Raw genomic sequence first — 23598 nt, 5'->3', positions numbered from 1 at the left:
TTTGAGAAGGGTTTAGCTGTAACAGGGATATGCTTTTCACCAGTACAGGTTCACATTTCCATGTGTTGGTGTTCATTTCTCCCATTCTTATATCTGTACTTTCTTCTCTAGAAATCAAGAAATTTTCCAAATCTATGGAGGTGCTATCAAAGGTGATCTTTGCTTTAGGTTTTTTTGTCAGATGGAAATGCGTTTGTCCTTTGTGATGTTTAATATGTTTGTTTTAAAAAAACCTGTATATACATTTGCAGCTTTTTTACCCTCTATAGAGTGTATTTTACTTAGCTACACAGTAGTGTGTATACAGAACATTTACAAGGTGTATAAATTCCCTGTAATTGTGCTGAATGGCAGTTTCATTTAAGTTTATCCATTCATTCATGCTGAAGTCTTCTGCTGCCACATGAGAGATGAGTCTCATCTAAGTCACACTTGCCATGATTTATTCATAGGTGAGCATTTTGGTTTGGGTTTTTTTTTTTTGGTTTTTTGTTTCTTTGTTTGTTTGGGGGTTTTTTTGTTTTTTTGTTTTTTTTTTAAGTAAATCCAGCCATTTTTATTCAGACATTCCATCAAAAGCTGTTTTAAGTAGAAATACAGTTCAAATTTAAATTCTGAGGTTTTCATGACCCTTGACAAACAAACAAAAAAAAAAATCTTTCCTTCATGGCCCAAGGAGTTCTGAAACAACTTGCCATGCTGTGAAACTGTATAAATATGGAATATCCCTTTTTCTGCTTGTGTGGCTGAAGCCTCCTGAACAAATCCTCAACAAAGCCTCCTGAATCTAATTGAACACATACTAAACTTGTAACTGATGATGCATAGTAACTTGTTTTGGTGATGAACTTACCTTTGTAAAAATCGTTGTTGTTTTTCCATTAATCCCAAAGGACTTTTTCAAATGTAAAAAGATGTTTGCCTCAACCCTGAAATAGTTTTTGAATTATTTCACCTCTTTAAAACAAGATGTGAAGGGGGAAAATGAAATTATTTTTGTTTCATGTAATTTTAAGAATGACAAACCAAGGCTATGTTCTAACTTAGAGAAGGTTGCCAAGAGTGGTAAATGGATAGAGGCAAATAAATTTAAGGAATTCCTGTGTCATGGGCTGCTGGATCCTCTTTGACCTGCAGCTTAGTTTGTAGGATCCACTCCAGCTGAGTGAGTCTGATCTTGGCTGGCTCATGATTTAAGAAAGAAAAATATTAACTTTGCTTTTACCACCTCTGTGTGAGCTGCACAGGATGAAAACTTAGACTTCTTTGAGAATCAAGGGTCACCTGTCTTGATGTGTGTGATTTTCAGACCTACAGCTAATGGTTGATTTTTGAGTGGGGTATCAGACACTGGGAGTCATTCTGCCGTGGTGCATTCATAACCAGGCTACTGCACTGTTTGTGCTTGAAGAATATACATGAATAATCTCAAGGTTTGGGAGCATGTGCAGTTTGTCAAAGATATTCTTTCTCTGCGTCCTTGTTGTTCTGTTTCAGAACTTAATGGTCAATGATACAACTAAGCAATTATAATTTGTTTTACTAGAAAACATGCCAGAATCAACGCCATCAATTTCCACAGAAGTAGGTGCCAGGAATTGGTTTTGTATTATTCAGTCTTCTTTGCACATAAAATTTAAACTACCGGTGCTTTTAGGAGAGGTAGCAAGGATAAAAGAAGGAAGTGACAAGCAGGAATAGCCATTTATTTGTTGTTTTGCCCCAAACTGCAGCAACTGTACTTTGGGAAGCCATGAAAGCCTTCGCAAGGCCACCACCTGCATCCAGCTTCGCCTACACCACGCTGGGAATTTGAAGCCAAGTTTGGCTCGAACAGTAAGTAGCCTTCTTTTCTTCCCCTTTCCTTCAGCATCCCTGAAGGAAAAAAATTCCACCAATCCTTTCACATAGCAACCTGCAGTAATAATCAAAGAGAGATTATTTGCTTTCCTGAGAATGCATATATTATTGCTGAACTGCAGTTGAAACATCCTGGGGAGCATTTGTGCTTTGCTTCTGTACTTACATCTAATGAGCAACTGTAGAGAACACATGACTGAAGAAGACCAAGGGTTACTTTTTTTTTGAAAAAAAATCAGTTTTGTAAGAATGGAATCCTGTTTTATTTCAGGTGGTCAGAGAAGTCTTACTTTTGATTTACTTCCAGCCCAAAGTCTGCAGTCCAGCAGAAGCTCTGGGCAGTGTTCACTGGCAGCGTGTTGTCTCAGTTCACAGATAGCACCAATTACCTGCTTTGCATGGCTCTGATAATAGCCTGAGTCTGTCAATGTGTGGGTCAGATCACAGATGTCTAGCAGAAAAGGGTAGGGGCTTTTCTTTCATATCTGTTTTGTCAGAAGGGAAGCATAAGTGAAACATCAAACTCAATACAGCATTTCACCTGGACCATTAAAAAAGGAGTATGATGAGGTCAAATATATATATATATATGTGTGTAATATTTAGATATAGGTAGATAGAGATATTTAACATTTTAACCAGTTTATTGATAAAAAAGTTATTTACCTTCTCTAGGTCAGCATCTATTACCATAGATCTTCATATCTAGAACTCAATTATATGTTTAGGAGTCTCTTAGGAAATTTTAAAGCTTGTTTCTGTGCTAAGGAAGCCCAACTAAACACCAAGGGCACCTGGAGGCTGCCTTCATGACTTTTGCTTACTTTACGTAACACTGCTGAATTCAGGTTGCATAGTTAAAAACATCTGGTTATACATGCAAGTTACTGTTATGTTTAATAACCAGTATAAGTGGATACTTACAAGTAATGAACAACTCTTTTATTTTTGCCAGACACTTTTTGAACTTTGGCCAATAACTTAATGTTCACAATTCCTTTGCAAAAGAAAAGAAAATAGGATGAATCCTTGCTTTCTTCCCTTTTGTGGGAAGCTGGCATTCTATTATGAAGTACTCAGAGCAAGAAATTTTCTTCAGCTGAGCAGTTACAAGCAAGGAATTTGGCCAGGGGCTTTACATGGAATCACAGTTCTTTCAGTTAGTGAGTGACCTTTAATTAAAGTTTGAGTTTTTTAAGCCACGAGAATTATCAGCTTTAGCAGTGTCTGAAATTCCAGGGAATTCTCTGCCTATCCTATTTTTTTTCAGAGTTTCAAAATTTCAGATGTCTCCACATTCTGATTATCTCAGGAAAATGTTAATCTTTGTAGTGGACAGGCAGCAACGAATACTTACTGGTTTCTAACAAGAGCCTCACTTGCTTCCAGGAAAGGATTTTTGAACTGAAGCAGACAGGAAGTGATATTTCCTGAGAGTTAAAACCCATTTGTTTTTATTTTCATATATATCAGTGCTAATATTTTGCCAGACATAATGAGTTAAGCATTCACATTGTGCACATAACCACAGACAAGAGAAGTCAGAGTCCCATCGTGATGAGAAGGTGTAGACTTTTCCATTATTTAAATATTTGTGGCTTTCTGTAGGGATTGTGTACCTCAGGACATTAGAAAACATTCAGCATCTCAAAGAATTTGTGGACCCTTCAATAGGGTTTTAAGCAGGAAAGGTGATATTCTAAGATCTCAAAGTGAATTATTGATCACTCTTTTACAAGGGCAGACACAGGTCTGAAAGCTTCAGGCCATGAAGTTACTTCATGTTACTAATAATAAAAAAGAGCGTGAGCAGCTCCTGATGTGGAGTAAGTCTCACAGAGTTTTCTCCCAGCTCCAGGGCATGCCTGTGACAGGGCACTGGTACAGAAAGGAGAGGCTCTGCTTGCAGGCAGGAGTGCCAGCAAGTCTATCAGGACCAGAAAAAAGCCTAACAGAGAAGGCAGATAGAGTGCCTTGAAAGCTGCCGTGTTTCTTTCACTCTGGACCTAGTTCTATACATTTCTTTAGGTGTACTGAAACCTGCTCAATCCACACTGAATTCAAGGATCTGATGTCTACTACACTGAGCTTGCAGTTAATTTTGTTGTTGCTGTAAAGTGCATTAGAAAGTCACAGACTTAGTCCGGTTGTGAAAAAAAATTCCTTCCCTCAGAATTCATATAAAAATGCAAAAATTATGCTTTTAAAAACCAAAATAGGTAGAAACTTTGGGATTTTTAAGATTCTTCAGCTATTTCAGACACTTATGCACACACTTCACCTACTGTTTATTTTTGTGAAATAATGTGCTCTTGAGAACTTCACCTCTGATCTAAATAATCCTTCTAAATTTTGAAATATGGAATACATTTCAGTATAGAAGTCTCTGGTCTCTGTTAAGTTTGCCGTTTAATTAGTGTCACAGAAACATGAATGTCTTGACAGATCTTACAATAATCATCCATATGTAATGCATACAATAATCATCTATATGTAATTAGATAGTAAATAATTCATGTACACTGACCCATTGCTGTAGTACATCAAACCCTCTTTGGATCCTATCAATCACACATATGTGATCCGTTACAGGCTGGGTGGTCAAACATGAGAAATGGGTTCAAAGAAATGTGGCTGATGCCTCGTGTCTATCAGTCCCTTAGGAAGAGGCATTTAGACAATGTCCTTCATAATGGGCTTTTCATTTATGGCAGCCCTGAAGAGGTGAGGTAGTTGGACTACATGAAAACTGTAGGTCCATACCAGCTAAACTATGTCCTGTCTCCCCTTCCCATTCCATTTTGTCCCATTCCATTGAATCCTGTTCCATCTTCTTGTGTCCTTATTGTAACTTGAGATGCCATTGACAAACTTCCAGTCAGCTGAGACCTCCTCAGACTGTCAAGACCTTTGGTAAAGAACTGAGGGATCTAGCCATGAGATCAACTGGGTCCTTTGGTGCTCTGGAATGAATCCCACCGAGGCCTTGTGGGCCTAGAAGCATTTTTTGGTCATGAAACGCATGTCCTGGAAAGGACCATGCTGTTTATTGGGTAGAGTAGAAGAGGGGATGTTGTGAAGCCAAGGTCATTCAGTGCCATTTTGTGGTTCCAGAGGAGCAGCAGGGCCAGCCGGGCCCTCACTTTCCCTCAGCAGGGCCATCTCCTGCGAGGCTGTGGGAGCCTGCTGGGAGTGGGTGTTGGAGGGCCCTAGAGCTGCTTCCTGCCTCTGGTGCTGCCGGTTCTGGAGTGCCTGCACCATCCTCACCATGGCTGGAGGGATTGGCTCCGCGGCCCTCCTCACTCTGGCCATCCTCCTCTGCACTCTGGCAGCCAGGCTGATGACACACCTCTTGTACTCGTGTTTCCCTTGCACGGAGTACAGCACATGGCAGATGGGCTGCCGGCACACGGGGCAGTTGTCGCTGGCCTCAGACCACAGCCAGATGCAGTTGAGGCAGAATTTGTGCATGCAGTAGATCACGCGGGCCGGCCGCCTCATGTGGCCCAGGCAGATGGGGCACTGGTTGTCTTCCTCTTCCTCTGGTGGTCCTGCCTGAGCCAGTCGGCTCCAGCTGCTGTTGCTGGCAGCAGAGCTGCTCTGGCCTGTGTCTTCATTGGCAGTGGATGCCATGTCCTGCCAGGAGAGATGTGCAGAGTGCTGGATCGTGCCTGGCAGGAGTGGCGTGCTCAGGGTGTTGAGCCACAGCCTCTCACCAGTGCTGCAGCAGCGGGTGTCACGCAAAGCAGAGGGACAGAGGCTGCCCTGGGGGTGAATGGTGGAAATATCCAGGTCCTTCAAGAAGGAAAGCCACCCAGTTGCCCAGGGGGATGTTTCCCCTCCCAGTCTCCTTCTGCTGCTGAGAGTGGACCTCTCGGGTGCTCATACTGCCTGGATGTGCCAGGGCTGGGAAAAATCCTGGGCTGACCCAGATGACTCATCTGTGACATTGTAACCCATTGCTAGGTGAATCCCTCATCAGATTGGATCCATATTTGGTGATGTCATAATCCAGCTGTTGCACTAGATGATTGCTCTAGATTTCTGGCAAATGAACTGTGTTCCTTTCTCTTCTTATCTGCTTCTTTCCCTCCCTTTAGTACTCTGGGATGAATCCCACCAAGGCTCTGTGGACTTAAGAACATTCAGCTCCTGCACCTGACCATTTTCACAGTTCCAGTGTCCACAAAGGGAAGGTCACTATTGCTGTAGCTATGCTCCTCCAGCTGAGAGGACTGGGAAGCCCAAATTTTAACAGCAGTATTAAAGACTGAGGCAAAACAAGTCCTAAAATCTTCTGCTTTTTCTGTACACCCGTTTATCAATGGGCCATCTTTGCCAATGAAGATGTTTTCTTTGGATACTCAAGTGCTACTGACATACTTAATAAAATACCTTATTTTCTGACACAACAAGAGCTGGTGGAAGAAATACCCAGGTTCCTCAAGTGGCAAAGCCTCTCTGCTGCACAGGGTGATGCTTTCCCTCACAGCTCACATCTCTCTGCATCATCTCTCCCTGTGTCCCACCTCAATGCGAAATCAAAGCAGAATTGATGTGTGCCCTAGGCCACATTGTCTGCCTTCTTCATGTCTCCCATGTAGACAGGCCACCAGAATACACTGCTGCCTCCACTCTACCTGCCTAGATTCCAGAACATCCTGTTCCCCCAGTGAATCTAATTTAAAGTTCTAAGACCAGTTATCTTGTTTTCCTGAACACTCTTTCCCTCACCAGTATAGTACCATCCAGTGTAACATAAAATATTAACCAAACAAAATTTCACATCAAAACATCCTGAACACAACTGAGAATATTCTGACTTTGGAAAATACCATATAAATCTCCCCAATATACATTCTTCTTTTTCAGAATAATATATGTCACTATATGCCTCTCTTCCACAGTGTGGGGATGACCAAAGAAGGTTCTCTGTGAATGAGCTGTTAGAAGACATTTGTGCCTGGAGACTGATTCGGTAAGCTGGTATTCAGCAGTATTTATATTTGTAATTGTTTATATTGGTAGGAATCCTCCTTCCACTGAAGGACAGTTCTGAGAACTACTGGGGACAGGAATGATAACAAAGAGAAAGATGATTGGTTTGGTATTTCAGACTTTTTATTTTCAGAACTTAGTTATTGCTTAGCAAAAATCAATATTTCTGGATTCATGTAGTTTTTTCCAATTGTCTTCTTTTCATATTACTGAAGTTTTCATTAAGGATTTCATATTTCTGAAAGATTCTCATGATTGAATGTGTCAAAATTTTCACGTGTGCCTTGCTGCTAGAGAATTTTTGATATTAAATATTGTAAAAATAATAAATTTGCTCTTCATTATGACTATATCTTCACAGTGATTTTAAACTGTTTTTTTTTCCAATGGAGGCTAAGTATGATGAGCCTTTAACCTGGCAGTCAAAGTGAAGCTGATTGTAAAGCCAGCCGGTGATGGACAAACACTAAATGAGACAGATTCCTCATTCACCTTGAATTATATTCCATTTAGATAAATCCCACTTTTAGATGAAAAAGCTGCACTGTTTTTCATCACTGTGTTATAAAGTACTTTGCCAACAATAGTAAACCTAAATGACACACCTGTCATTTAGCAGATAGAGGAAAATCAAGGGGTAGTGACTTGTTTGAGGTGGGTATATCTGGTGCTTACTGAGCACCCATCTGGTCTCCTAGGAGCATGGCCTAAATTTCCATTCTGGTCCTTGCTATAAAGAGATCAGTAGAAGACATGTATGTCATAGATGACAAGTGTATGAAATTTAGGAGCACAGAGGATGTCTGCAGGACATGATCATTTGATGTAGGTCCCTTTTCTCCAGGCTAAACAATCCCATCTGCCTCAGTCTATTTTCATTAGGACTGTACTCCATTCCCAGCCCTGCTCCCTTCTCTGGACATGTTCCAGCACCTCAATGACTTTCTTGACATGAGTGACCCAACTCTGAGGCCTGAGGATAATCACAAGGGACCAGCTCCCAACAATTCCATTCACCACAACCCTCTGGGCCCAGGCATGCATTTGGGCACTGTTTCATGAGGCAAAATGGTGATAAACCGCATTTTAGAAGGGGAATCTGATGCCTTGGGAAAGCTGATCTGAAACAGAGACTGGACAGAGCTAGAGAATAAAGTAGGCATTTATTGAAAGGCCTTTAGGGTAGACCTTGGGCAGGACAGGACCTGACCAGGGCTACACCCAAGGTGGACCAAAAATAGTCACAAAATGGACAAATAGTCACAAGGTCTCACACCTGTATAAATTTTGGTCCATTTGCATATTGGAGTTGAATTGTCCGATTACAGCTTCAGGTTGTGAGGTCCCATCCTTCTTGTTCCTCCCTTCAGCCACCGTTGTTTGTTCTTTTGGGCCTGAAAGTTGTCTCTGGTCTCCAGCAGGACAAGGATTTGTTTTGTCTCCCTACTCTGTGAAGAGAGCTGAGTGACACTGAATGTGAGGCTCAGAACTGCACCCCTGGGCAGCCCAGAATGTGAAAAACATGAAAGCTAAAACTTAAGGCATCAAACCTAGTATTTCTCCATAGTAGGTGCTGCTGCCTGGAGACTGAAAAGTGAAAGCTGCAAGTACTTGCTATGTAATTGTCATCCTCCTCCCATATAAACCAGCTGGGAGCTAAGACTGACTCTCTCGTTGCTTTTCTTATTTCTTTTTCAAAACTCTTGCACCATATTGGCTGGCTAAAAACTAAAAAAAAATGTCCTTAACATCAAAGTATTAAATGTTCATGGGTTGATTAGGCTTGCCATATTTATACACAGCTATAATGATGTACAAGTGTGAAGTATGTCTGTGTGATAAGATATGGGTATCATTAGTTACCTGGCAGACAAAGACTCAGGATAGCATTAGTAGAGGTATTTCAATCATTATTACACTTTGCTGGATTTGTTTCCTATTAATGATGTAAAATTATGGCTACTTCGTACTGAAAATTCTCCAGGGTAAAAAAAACTGACGGAAAATATGCTAATTTTATGAACTAGCATTGTAATTTAGGAAATTATTCTGTAACCTGCGTTTCCACCAACCATACTAATCAACATGCTCACCTGCATGGAGAAAGACACGAAGGCAAGCTCATGTGCTCAGATATATTTTTCGAGCAGGGTAAGGCTGTGAAAAAGATGTTATGCCTGAAGAGTCGGTCAAAGCAGAGCAACAACTTGTATTAGCTATGATTTAACAGGATTACAGGAGGAATTTCCAGGCAGCTGCTCCACATACAAACTGCTTGGCTTGATAAAGCTAGTGCAGATTGAAAATAAAAAGCTGTAAAGGCAAAAGTATCTGTAGGAGGAAGTGAATAGTTGACATCTCCAGGGAAGTGCACTGTGGTATTAGCACAGGGAAAGCCACCTAACTTTTCTCCGTTCTGTGGGTTTTTTCAGTGCTGTTAGTCTCCTCTCCTTGCCATGCAATATAGATAATGGAAATGTAATCATGTACCATGAAACTTGTACTTTGGCCTGTAGTTACAATTCTAATTTCTCAGTTAGCCCAACTAAAATACATGAGGATACACGCAGTTTCTCTGTAAATAGTTTAGTTGCTTTCAAGCTCTGAAAAAAGTCAAAATGCTTTTGGGACTATCAGCTACCAGACTGCAATGGGGATGGAAGAGTGAGGAGAAATTTCTTCTAAGCCTTCTGGAGAGGAAGAACCTTAATAAAGGATTGGTGTGGAATATTAAGAGTAGAATTAAAAAGACAAGAATAAAGTGATAGAGTAAAACAAACAACAAAGAAAGAATTTAAATTGCAATTTCCACTTTTTCATATAAGAATATGTAAACCCCAACTACCTCTGATGTCAATCAAGGTAATAATGTGTCCCTTTTAATAATCAGTGGGTTAAGCAAGGTATAAAACTGGAATTAAGGTTTCCTTTTTCTTTCCTGATGGTTTGACCCTACAGAGGAGGATGATACAGGAAGAAATTGTCTCACAGGCACCTGCTTTTTGTTTAGTTCCAGCTGACAAACAAACAACAGCAAGAATTTCAGAGTGCTTGAAAAACAGGAAATCACACAAATGCTTCTTAAAAGCAAAAATCTGAATCTGGTTAACTGCTGGAGATAGCACTCAGAGCCTGTGGTTCTAAAAGTGTGAGATTTATAGGTGAAGCATCAATTGAGAAGTTTAGTGTAGAGAGGTGTATGCTTCTCTTCATAATCCTCGTTAGTCAAGCTTTGTTAAGACTCAACAATCTGCCTGTACAAATTTTGTGGCAACTTCTGTAGCATGGAACCACAGGGTGATGCATGGCTGTCTGCAGAATTAAAACAAATTCTCAGCTTAGGAATGCTATGGAAAAGGCAGTTGCTGAAACAGTTTGAGCATGTAAACTTGAGAACTGCATGCAAATTGAGTTTCATGGATTATATAGCGAGGCTGCCCCGTTTTATAACATCGTTTTATACTTGTGCCTAAGCCAGTACTTTTGAAGTGTCGAGGTTTTCCAGATCTTGTGCAGATGTTTTATCTGATACTGTACAAATTAAGTCAGTGAAGCAATTGAGAAGGAAGCCATTGGATCATAAAATCATATATGTTGGAAAAAACCTTTAAGATCATCAACTCTAGCTATAAGAATGTAGCATGTACTTGAGTGCATCCTTCTTTAAGTGAATGTCTAAATTCTTGCTTGACCATAAAAAGTAAAATAAACAGGAGTTTCAACAGCCATTGAAGCAGCAAATCACTTATTGGAGCTCTTTAACTGGGGAAACTTTTATCTTCATGCATAAATAGATTTTTTGCATCTATTCTTTGTGGCAAATGACTACCAGAAAAACAGGGACATCCATCCAGGTTCAATTGCATGATGTCTACATACACACTTGGCTTTATTTTATACTGACATAAAATCAACTGTCAAATTATTTCAAATGTCTAAAAAAAACCCCCAACAAACCCAAAACTGTTTTCTTTATCTAATTCCAATTAACTTGATGTTGTTTCCTTTTTTTTTTTTTTTTTTTTTCTTATTTTCAGGCAGAACCTCATCTCTGTTATTATGAACTACAGAGGTCAAGTGGAATATCTGCTGGAAAATGAGGTACTTGTTCTCAGTTTGCTATACCAGAAAAGCATTAGCTTATACATGAAAGGTATCTAATTATTAATCTGTCTTAGATGCAATTAAAGAAGACTTTTAATTAAGACTGCTTAATTTGACTTTGAAAGGATATAAATTCTCTTAATAAAACTTGGTTTGAGGTTAGGAAGAAAATGCTACAAATTTAAAATATCAAAGTGTTTCTAAGTGTCAAGGAACTTGTAAATAAAACCAGAGTTGTTTGGGTTGACAATATAATACTTGGAATTAGTAGAGGTATAATTCATTATATGGATCTGTAAAATTTTTATTTGATTTTGCAAACCCCCAAGCCTAATGTTTACATATTTAGTATTTAGATTCAAGCACGTGGTAGTTTGAAGGATTAGTTTTAGCCAGCAAAGATCCCAAGAGCTTTATTTTAAAGCATGGGGGCTGCCAATTGAATGCTACATGCTTGAAGGAAAAATCTTTAAGAAATCTTCTCTGCTGTCCAATGGTTTAAGGACAAATGTCTAAAGGACAAATTGAGTCATACTTCAGAAGAAACCACATGTTTATTTGATCTGACTTCCAAGCTGGCATGATAACTGATTTGATCTGACTTTTAAGTTGGCATGATAACTGATTTTCTAGGGTTTAAAAATGGAAAGAACAAAAGATTTGTGAAAGTCAAGAAACACTGATGTAGCACAGAGATATTCCAGTGCATCCCTTCCAGAGTTATAACTCATTATCCTAAATTATGGATTTCTTTGAAATATATGTTACAACATAAAAATTGATATTTTGCTTCAGAACTGTGTCACCTACATTTGAGTTCAGATTTTAGTCTCTCTGAATATTCTTGATCTACTATTATTTCTATTTTGAATAGTCAGAAAACATACATTTGCGTACAGATTTTATACATATACACTCATATATAGAAACACATATAAACATACAGACACATGCATGAATACATAAATATATATCAATAATATATAATATATATAAATACATAATATAGATATATACAAACATTTTACACTTTGTGTCAATCTTTGATGATTTTCAAAATGCAGAACACAAATTTCAAGGCCGTTGAACTGTGGCTGGCTACAAAGCTCACCTCTGGGTCTGATGCTGTGAAGGTATTTGCTGATTTTTCCTTTGTAAGCATCATCTCAAAGGGAAGTGTTTAGTGTATAAAATGTGATGCAGTCATAACCATTTGGAAAAGTTAGGTCCCCAAGCTCAAATGCACATGTATATTTCTTTACTGAAGTAGACCCACCAGGGTAGTTATTCACGTTCACTTGAAATTTTAGGGCCTAAAGTGAGAGGATTCTAAATTCAGAAAAAGCCGTAACCTCAACATTAATGAGACTTTGAAATCCTCCCTCTGCAACTGATACTGTGCAGATATTCCTCAGACCTATAATGAAGCACTCTTAAATTTCCTTTTGCTAAAGATTTTTACATTGAGTAAGCAATTTCTCGAAACCATTAACTTTTTATAAAGGCGAGGAAGTACATTTTTCAAATATTCATTCCATCCAACAAATATGTGTGTGTCTAGAGCTAAATTTCCCTGTAGTTTATTTTTTTTAATAAGGTCTTTTCTACTCAGAGACACTCAATAACGTCCATGTGAATTGCTTAAAAGAACAGAATTGCAAGTTAATGATGTAGGTCATATGGATATTTTCATTCAGAAGCATCAGTGACTGGAGATTTTTCAAACCTGGAATCATGAAGTATGTTTTGCTTTAATTAGTGGCTCAAAAAATTATGGAGCTCTAATGCAATAAGTAATATTCATAAATATGTAGTAAACAAAGCAAAAAATGAGAACCCTTTATTTGGTCTTTGAACCCTTGTTTACTTATTTTCTCTAACATCTGATTAGACTGATTAAAGAAGGTCTAAAATTGAGGTCGTTATAACTGCCCCTTGTCCTGAGTCTTCACAGGAGTAATTCTGTTGCTTTTCCAAGCTATTCCCATTCACATTACTGGGATTGTTGTTACTCCTCTCCCCTTCACCGCAATCCACCTACAGGACACTCTGGAATTAAGGACAGTGGGAGCTACTCACATGTTGTAAATTGAGTGCACACCTAAGTGCTGAAGTTCTGTACTCAGCTGGAAGTTCCTTAAGCATTCAGTTTTAACCAGACACACCTTGAGAGCCTCAGTTGAAAAAACCCAAAATTATTAGTGTTTTGCACATTTTTCTACTTTTTACAAGTGTATTCTTCCACAGATATGGAGACACCAGTACTTTTGTCTTATGGACAAGCCCAATATCACTATTAATCTAATTAATCATAATGGTAAATAAATGGAAAATTAATTTTGAGATTGATAATGACTCCATTAAAAAAATTTTAAAAGATAACTAAGATGTCTGGCACAAAGACAAGGGTTGAAAGGTAAGTTTTGAAACTAATTTTTGAAAGAAATTCTCAGACAATATGTGATGTCAAATAAGCAGCCAATTTTGATTGTCCTGGTAACTGCTTATATGCACTTCATTTTGAAATCCATTCAAAATGTACTGTTACTCTAGAGAGGACTTTGTAAATTTTTTATACAGAGCGTAGCAGTTCTAGAGCAAAATAACTTTTTTTTTAATCATATAAATTATTGAAACACCAAAATATCCTTCTAAGGTTCTGCTGTATTTAAATATGTAGAAGGAGGAAAAAAATTACAAGTTAGTGACTGTAGTTCTTTTGGAATTGCAGAAGATGTAAAATGTTTTTTGTCATTTTTTTTTTACAAAATGAATCTCTGTCACTCCTTCTTTAGGACAAAAATTAATGTCATATACTACACATGATAAAAGAAAACTCTTTACATGATAATATCCCAGTGGAGAAATAGTGTGGAAGAAGCCACTATGCATAGTATTCCGTATCACATAATTTTATGTGCTTACTCTTCTTCATCTGCAATATGCTCTTTAGAAGTATCTACCATAAAAATGAAGTGTATGGCAAAGTAGCTTCTATAAATATTAATACTTTGATAGTTTATCTATAAACAAAATAGCATACTAAACAGAAATTGATGCATTCCTCAAGATACCAATTCTCTTTTAAGGAATAGCATTTATATGTACATACAAAAATATTTAAATTGTGGGTAGGTTTGGGTTTTTGTTTTATCTTTCTCTATCCAGAGAGCTGTTTCTCTGCTCAAGGGTTACTTTTGTGTATGTCTATTGCTTGTTACTGCTCAGAAATTACCCTGAATAGCTGTATTTATAGGAATGAAATTCCTTCTTCTAATAATACATCTCTGCTTGTGAAGAATAAAAATGCTCAATTAAAACTTACTTAAATCAAATGCAAAATTGGAATGATATTTAATATTAATTACAAACTCTATATAGTAATTTATATATTTTATATATATATATAATATACATACACAGACACATATACTCAGTTTTTTTCTTCAACAACTCAGAATAAACCAGCATTTATAATGTTTTGGGGTTGTCAGTGTTACATATAGCAAATCCTCACCACTGAGCAATCAACTTCATCCCAAAGGAGCGTCTAAAATTGTCAGGAGTCAGCCTTTTTCCACTCTAGAACCTGTAAAAGGTGTTTCTGCCCTTAATTACAAAAAAAAAAAAAACAAAACAAAAAACCAAAAAAAACCAAAAAACCACCACAAACCAACAACTTTTGCTTAAAAGAATCTGACCACCAGATATTTGCGGATATTTCATGTAATTCATTCCTGCTTTAGTTTTCTGCTCAGAGCAGGTAATGTGGGATTAGTAAGCTCAAGATATTTTTATATTTATTTGTAATAATGACAGGTGTTAACCTTCTCAGTACAGTCTGAGCCTAGACCTTAAGCCTGAAAACTGAAAGTTCATCTTGGTGTAATTTGTATTTTTCAGGCATGAAATGCATGAGTTAGAAAAATGGTTTTATGGGTACATTGACATGCTATAGTGCACTAAAAGGAACATTTATCAGTACAGAAACAAGGAGAATATTTATAGGAGAGCTTCTGCTTGTTCAGAGAATGTATTTTAAGGTTTAATGAAGTGATATAACCATGCAGAAAGCCAACGAAATTTTATTTATTTATTTTCCTGAACATGGAGCACTTGATATTTAAAGATTGTGTTTTCCTTCCTTGGAGGATCCAAAAATTTTTTTTTCTTCCCCAAAGTATTTAATCTAGAAACTTTTTTTCCATATGGCAATATTTAAATATCTAAATTTACAATCAATAAGATTCCACAGCTTTAACTAAATACATAATTTTGCAGAAAATTAATTGCAAAAGCACCCAGTCCACAGGTGTCAGATGATGCAGCCTCCCACATAGTATCTATTTTTAGGAGGAACACGGTTTTTTTTCAGCTCTCACCGAAATGGGTAGGAGACAATAGTGAGGATAAATTTACAGAATCACAAAACCCTAGAATGCTCAGGAATCACTTGGCTTCAGGTCCCCTCAGAAGTTTCTTTACACTCCTGGAGTTCAGAGAAACCAAGGGTTTTCCTTAAAATCAGTCTTTGATACGAAATTTATTTTGGTTTTGACAAGCATACATTTTGGATGGGAGATAATTGGACTTCAACAGAAATGTTGTTGTCTTGGGAAAATATTGACCTGTGCTGATTTCAGTGTAGCCAGACCAAACCATGCTGTTTGAATTTTGCTTGAGAGGGTAGGATTTTCTAAACACAAGTTTGTAGTAAGGTATTTCTGGTAAATGCTATGTGTCCACTGTTTCCTTTTTTTCACCTCCTTTTCCTTTCCTGTCAATAGAATAATGTTGATAACGTGATTGAAGCAGCTAAAGCCATCTGCAGTGTCCTCTGTTTTGTGGAACCCAGAGAAATTACTGATGCAGTCGAGAAACTCCGTGCTTTGGTGAAAGCACAGGTAAAAGATGCATGTTCATGTCCTATTTTTGTCTTTAAAACTGGAACTTGGATGAGTTTCACTAATTTTTTGATTGATCAAGTCCATTTTACTGTCTTGTTATATGTTTTCCCTTTGATGAGTGTTGGGCAGAGGCACTGGAATAAATGGAATGTTGACCATGTGTGATGTGACAAAGGAGCACCAGAAGACTTGTTTAACTGGAACTGATATTCTCCTCCAGTTCTTTCTTGTCCCCGCTCAATGTACAAATCTCTTCTTTGCCACATCACCTATTTACCAAATCATGTGACTTCAGAGTATTTGATTTTCAGATATTTAGTACAGGTTGTCAATAATTTTAAAAAACCTTCCAAAAATAGTATTTTATTTTTCAGATTGAAATGTCCCTGCTACTTATGCAAAAGTGTACCAGCATCTTAAAAGTCCTGATTTTAGCTGAAATGCTCTTAAAACACTGAAATGGATTTTCCAGGAATTTCTGTGTAATTGTGAACTGGGACTTTGGAGAGCAGTATCTCTTCTCAATTTGGTCATCAGCTGCTTTGGTATGACCTTAGACAAGTCACTATGACCTGATTTATAGAAGTCCTGAGTTCCCAAAAACTCTTTAAAAGTCAGCATCTTGGAGATACAGGTGCTCAGCAAATCTGAAAATCAAGCCATTAATCTCTTGGATTTACTCTGGTGTTACTGTGAGTCATGATAATTTTTTCCACATGCTATGGAAAATCCCTCTTCACACTTTAAAGTAAAAAAGTTACTGAGGAATTCTCTTCTGTCTTTGTATGGTGTCTTGTCATTCTTTCTCACAGCAAATACTATTTAGAAAAACATGCCAGACTTCATGTGATGCTTGCATTCAGACCATTACCTGCCTCCAAGACTTTTATCCTTTCTCTTTACTTTTGGTTTTGATTTTGGTTTTTTCCCATGGCCTGCTATATGTGTTAGAACACCAAAGACTGGAAGAACCAAGATGGCTCTAGGGTTTTTGGTTTTTTGGTTTGTTGCTCAGACCTGACCAGCTGATTCACTTAAGTGACTTCTCTTGCTTCCCTCCTAGTTCATGCTTCACTGCAAATGTTGCTTCTATATTACCCTAAATCTCTTAACGTCTGTTTTGGCATCAATTATTAGAAGCTGCTATTTGGGGTAAATTCCTGCATAAATGAGTCTGTGTTAGCACACATTTTATCTGGCATGATGTGGAATCAAATGGAAATAAGAATATCCATTTAAGAAAAGCTCTTATTGGATATGAAAGGGCAAATACTGTATAGAAAGAGATAAAGGAAGCAACAAGGGATTCATGTCATTTGTTTTTAGGTTAACCTCCAGACTCTCTTAAGAGGCGCCAGGATGATCAATGTCTTGTACTTGAGACAAGTTTTTGTCAATCCAGAATCTTTCTTAAGAGGTAGACAAAGTTAAAAGATAGAGAGGAAAGTATCAGAACTTTGTTTTAGAAAGGAATTAGAGCAGAAGAAATATATCAGGACTAATTTGTTAAAAACTTTTTTTTTTTTTTTTTTGAGATAAGAAAAGTTTTGTGTATTCTTCCTTTTAGTGTCCAGGTCAGCCCTGTGAACCCAATGTGTAAACTACCTCTTATAAATGGCTTATATATCCCTTGGTCCATTTGCAGCCCCATCCTCTCTGAATTTGAGTAGGGAAATAGGTGCAGTGGTTAAAGAGACAAATCAGTTCCTATTAGTGTGGCTCATCCTAAGTCAGAAAACCCCACATGCCACCTAAAATTACATAATGGGATAAAACCAAAAGGGTAAAGGCCATCTTTTTCAAGTCTTAGGCTTTTTGTAGATGTTCACGTTGCTTCTGCTTGTCTTCAAATATTGATTTTATTTTTGAGATGAAATGGCTATTAATAGGCAAATAATTAAATTATGAGCTGGTCTATCTTGTCGTAGAGAGATGAACAAAAAGCCTCTGCTCTGAATGTTCCCTGTTTTCCATTGCTCATTCTCCAGCAAGTCAAAATTTCCTGCTCCACTGTATTAGACCATTTCCAATATTTACAGGTTCTCCTACAACAATTTCCATGTTCTTCCTCTCATAGAGGGAGCACTGCACTTCCCTTTTCCTTTTTCACCTGTTTAGATTATTAGCCCTTCAGAGTAAAGAACACCTGTCCTTATCTATGAGTACAGTCTCCAGCACAGCGGAGTGCTGGTCTTGGCTGTGATCTCCAGAGGCTACAGCTGATAAGTGGTGATGATAATGATGCTGTTTGCTTGTCTGTAATGAGCAAGATTATACTGTTCCTGACTAGCCTCCTCTGAATGTTAAAAAGATTGTGTCCTGATTGAACAGTCTTAAATATTTTCCTGTCCTAATATTTGATAAGGAACTGCTTCACAGATCTCTTGAAAACTACTGACTAGATTGTCACTCGTGCTTTAAGGTTTTTAAGTTATGGAAGTTTTGTTCTCTTAACGCTGCATTTCAGGCTGGGTTAGCTGAGCTGGTTGTCTGTCCCTTGAAGCCTTCCTGTCAAAGCTGCCTGTGACCTTGCCTGACACCCCTGTCCCTCTGTGCTGAAGCAGACCTGACTAACAATTGACTTCAAAAATGGGGAGGGAAAAAAATAAATAATAATAAAAAAAGGCCAACTATTCCTGCACCAGCAAATGCTGTTGCTGCTGCTGCTGCTGGTTTTTTACTCCTTTGGGAAATAGCTGCTAGGATAGTCAATAGACCTCAACAATCTAGGAAAGGTTTGGCTTTGATTCCATAAAGAGCTTCATCTTTCTCTGCGGCTGAACTATAAAAGTCATAAAAGCAGTAAAATTTATTCCTGCATGTTCTGTAACCTGAACACTGTCCCATTTTCTGAAAAATAGTCATTACATGTTATATACACTACCTCATTTGTAGAATAGTATATAAATGTAATAAATCAGATTGCATCTCTATTTGTCAATATTTTTTTCAAAGACAATTGACCAGCTTTCCTGTCTGTAGCAACATATGTAGTCAAAATTAGTACTCAGCAGCTAGTTATTCGATGGAGTACCAACTCCCTGAAACCTCTTTTTGATTTGAACTCATATTGAATGGTAGCATCATTTTTTATGTGAATTTTGGGTACTGAAAAAGATGTTAAATTCTGCGACATTACTGTATTTTGCTGCATTGCTTGAATTGTTTCTATTATGTTCATCAGTGTAGCACCAAAATATTTTGTGAGGAGGAAGAGTGGTTTTTTTTCAGATGAGCGGGTAAACTGCCCCACAAATTAAGTGACATTTTTGAGGCTACCTGTTGCATCTCAAGCACTGCAGCATTACACATCAGCTAAGGAAGGAGTGCCAGGAAAACATTCTAACTGCGTTTTTCACATGGTTTCCTGATGCTTTAGTGTAATAAACTGTGTGGTTTTGTGTGGAATATTTTTCAACATGTCTGTTTGGCACAAGTGCACATAAAGCCTCAGGGAAACCACTGCTTACTTCTTCCAATGCAAATTACATATGTTGGCAGTTTGTGTTTGTTTATACCTATTTGTGCATGTGTGCTCGCCTACTTGGAAAAAAAAAAATTGAATGTGCCTCTATTTAATTCTAGTAAAAAAAAAAAAAAAAAAAAAAAAAAAAAAAAAAAAAAAAAAAAAAAAAAAAACCACAACAAAACAAAGAAACTTACTTTCAATCTTCTGTCTTTAATTAAATTGTACTTATTACCTCCTTACTGCCTCCTCACTGCCAGTGCTGTGCATTCCTCTACCGTGTTTAAGGGATTATGAAAGCAACTGGCACCAGCACTGGTTTCTTCTTACCTGATTGCATCTCTTTGTAAATGTGATTATTTCAGTCTAACCCACCTAACCCTGGGATTTTAATATCCATTCAGGGGAGTCTCTGGGCCTGATGCACAATTAATGTTGCTCATCTCTCTTTTTTCTTTTTTTCCTTTCTTACAGCAGCTCACAAAAAAGTCCCAGGAGATCAAATCCTGCCAGAACAGGCACTAATCCACTATATATTAAGCATGCTATACTATGTTGAAATTATAAGTACTGTGCCGAAAGGTTGTTTACTTTCCAAAATTTGAGGGAATTGAACAAAGGTCTCTGTTCCCATTTGTCTCACTGCATTATGAAGATTGTGAAAACATAATTCTCAGCCTGGATGCTTCTTTTCTCCCCTCAAGTAAGCATTTGACTACTTCTGTTCATCTTCACCAGACAAATGCTGGCAGCTCCAAGCTGGGTGCCAGAGGGAGAATGTACATCCAACATTGTATTTCTTCTGCCACCTCTGCATGCATTGTAATTTTTAAAAAGCATCATGCTGAATACATATGTAGTAACACAAAGCATTCTCAGCCCTCTGCAAAGGGATTAATGACTTTAAAGGGCAGAAAACCTTAAAGGAATGTGGGTTCACACAGTGCAAGCCACAGGCAATACTGAAATTCAGAATTAACTTTCCAGTCTCTGTGGTCAAGGTTTGCTACTTATTTTTGTGTTACTTTGGTAGACACAAGTCTGATCATAGACTCATATAATCATAGAGAATGCTGAGCTGAAGAGGATCCACAAGGATCACCCAAGTCCAACTCCTGTCTCTGCACAGGACACCCCAAGAATCACACCTCATGTCTTAAAGTGTAGTCCAAATGCTTCCAGAACTCTGCCAGGCTTGGGGCTGTGGCCACTTCCCTGGAGAGCCTGTTCAGAGCCCAACCACCCTCTGGGTGAAAAAACTTTTCCTGACATCCATTTAACCTCCTCTGACACAGCTTCGTGTCATTCCCCTGGGTCCTGTCACTGATGACCAGAGAGAAAACAACAGTGCCTGTCACTTCTCCTCATGAGGTAGCTGGAGAGCACTTTGAGGTCTCCCCTCACTTAATATTTCCTTCTGGCCACCTCTGGTCAGCTGCCTGCTCAAAGGCCTTCGAGGAGCACAGCTATTTTCACTGATCTGGCACAGGAATAAGTGAAATGGAGGGCCCTTGAGTGGATACTTGCTGCTCCTCACCTCTGAAATGATGTCAAGACTCTGCCCTCATGGGCTTCACATCTGATTGTGTAAGGTTTGCAAAGGGATGGAGAGGGAATTCTTATCTCTGTTGTGCCACTGAAGAGGCTGAGAATGTGTGTACACCTTTGGTAAGGCCTTCTTTGTACCTTGACATGCCCAAATACTGTCAGAAATCAGGTCTTAAGTGGCTTGTCTGAGGTGGTAGAGGAAGCAGATGCTGATGCTGAATCCCAGTTGTGTCTTGTGTCATCATGACATTAAGATAAATCAAAAACCCTTCCCCCTTTTCACTATATTTTCCAAGAATGCTACTCCTCCAAGCATTATAACTTCTACCCAGTCTTTTCTGAAGTGACTGATTCCTTTTTTCCTCTCTGGTTTTGTCTTTATAGAATTCTCTTCAAAGTGTGGAAACACCAGGCAAAGGTAGAGTGTTATTTTTAAAGTATGTTAATTCAAGATGTATCATCAGAAAACACACATTTTGCTATTTGTTTGTTTTACTAAACTGTTTGAGTGGGCATATTGCAGATGTTTACATGTTAAGGTGAATTATAAGGTAATTATAAGAAGCTGAAATTGAAGTGATCTAAAAGTGTAAATAAAACAGCATTTCCACCAAATAATCTGTAAAACTCAAATATGGAGACTGAATAACAGTGTGAAAGAACTGAGTACAGGTGGTAGTTTCCTTTAATCACAACTTTCCATGTGGAGAAAATGGAAAATAATGAACTTCATGGAAGCCTGAAAAATTATTTTTCTGTGTGACTTTTCCACCTCACTCCAATAACTTCAATTCCTCCCTCTGTAAGATTTAGTTCTTTGTGATCTTTTGCTGTATAATGTCTCATCTAATCACAGACTGTCATACGAATAGTACTGTTAATTAACAGTAATGGACAAAATTATAGACCCTGCCTTTTTGGACAAAATTATAGACCCTGCCTTTTTAAATTCTCACTGGCTCAGAGGTGCCCTATTAAATTTCTCAAAGAGGCAGGTGGAATTAGCTCTGAGAAGGTTCAATACCTCTGAGGGTGTCCAGCACCTCACAGAAAATGGATAAACTAGCGAGACAGCATGGTCAAGTATGTCTTGAAAAAGCAAAAAGGTTTTAATTGAAGAAAAAAAAAATGCAAAACCCAAAGAACAAAGCTGAACACAGTGTAGGAACAGGTCCCACACGCTTGCTACAACACCCTGAGAATGCACTGAGAAGCCTCCTGCTCTCCCCTAAGTATTGCAAGATTTAGGTGGGGTTTTTGGCAAATAGAGAATAGCTACTTTTTTGAGGAACATGTAAAGAGACCTATTAGTGTTTTTGTCTTGGCACTGAGCTAATTATTGCTAGGAGAGCAAAGAAATTTCTAGTGTTCTTCTCTTAAAAGGTCTTGGGGTGAGTCTTAAACCTTTCCCTATATGGAAACACCTTCTCAGGTGTGGGATGCCTTACTACAGTGCCCAGCACATTTAGCACCTCTCAGACCAAGGGACGAGCAGGAGTCTGCTTGGCCATGGGTTGGATCCCAGGAGGGAACAGCCACTCTGGGGCTCCTACCACATCAAGTGCAGCCCCTCTGTGGCTGCCTAAATGCAGCTGGGGATGCTGCATGGGTACCATCAAAGGGCCCTCCATCTGAGCACTGGGGTGGGCTGTGGAAGGGCTGTGTCTCTCCCCATTTTGTCTGAGGAAAAAAAGTAGTCTCTGAGATCCTCTTTTCCTCTCTTTTCTCTATTTGCTTTCCTCGAGTGCAGTGTGCTCAGAGAGGCAAAAAAAGGTGAATCAGCTGCAGTGATTTCAGCAGTCTTTCACAGTTGGTTCAAATGCAGGTTTCCAAATGCTGGGCTTGTTTCAGCATTATTCAACTTCATAAACAGCAGAGAAAGGAAACAGCAGCTCAGTTTTTAAGCTGCCAGGAAAAGCTAAGCAGCTGGAGGGCCAGGAGAGTGGGGAGAGAACACTGAGGTGCAGAAGGGAGAAGAAGGTAAATTCAGTTTGTAGGCCTCTTTCTTGGATATATTCCTTTTTCTCACGTGTTTTTTTATACCTTTCATGGCAGCTAATTGCTCATGTTAAAAACAATCAATTGTTACTACTAAACATCTACCTTAGAAACATCTTCCTCCACACACTGTTCAGAAAATGGAATTGGAATGAATTTAAAACACTCCTCGGATTACAGGTATTTCCAAATTCCATTGAGTCAATAGCTCTCTCAAGGAAAATCTCATTTATTGAGTAACAGTGAAGGAATCATTGTTTACTCCCTTCTTTTCTGTACCTATTTATTTATGCCAGGAAATCTTCAACTGTGAAGAATTCTCAGTTTGTTTTTGGCCCACGCTAATTTCATAACAATTGCAGAATCCTTTTAGTAGTGTATTATTAGAAACTCCAATTTACTGATCACAAGTCAGAACTCGCCAGGCCATTAGTCATTCTGTGGAGAAGCCTGCATTCAAGTTTGTCCAAGGTAACCAAATTTTCAATTGTTCTTTTGCATGCAGCAATGTACATTTCATGTACGTTTTAGCATGCTGCATACTGTACATCTGCACCTAATAAATAAACTAAATAGAGTAAAAGCCAGCAAAATATTTAAAGTAAAACTAATGAGTTAGTATGTCAAAGCTGGTGCTAAGAACATGTTTGAGAAAAATCAAGTTTGAGTGCAATGATCAAAACTGATCTGCAAGAATCTAGGTCTGAACTCCCAGCA

General features: G+C 38.3%; 1 protein-coding gene across 1 annotated transcript in view; it reads left to right on the top strand.

Moving 5' to 3' along the window:
- Positions 1–23598, top strand: part of PIK3C2G (phosphatidylinositol-4-phosphate 3-kinase catalytic subunit type 2 gamma) — a 184286-nt gene that overhangs the window by 16044 nt on the left and 144644 nt on the right. The window contains exons 5-9 of the mRNA XM_066319528.1: positions 1734–1836; positions 6768–6838; positions 10896–10959; positions 15750–15866; positions 21268–21301. Coding sequence (XP_066175625.1) covers positions 1734–1836; positions 6768–6838; positions 10896–10959; positions 15750–15866; positions 21268–21301 — 389 coding nt within the window. The remainder of the gene's footprint in view (positions 1–1733; positions 1837–6767; positions 6839–10895; positions 10960–15749; positions 15867–21267; positions 21302–23598) is intronic.

This window comes from Sylvia atricapilla, chromosome 5, assembly GCF_009819655.1.
Source record: "Sylvia atricapilla isolate bSylAtr1 chromosome 5, bSylAtr1.pri, whole genome shotgun sequence".
NCBI lineage: Eukaryota > Metazoa > Chordata > Aves > Passeriformes > Sylviidae > Sylvia > Sylvia atricapilla.
This window is presented reverse-complemented; position numbering and strand designations above follow the sequence as displayed.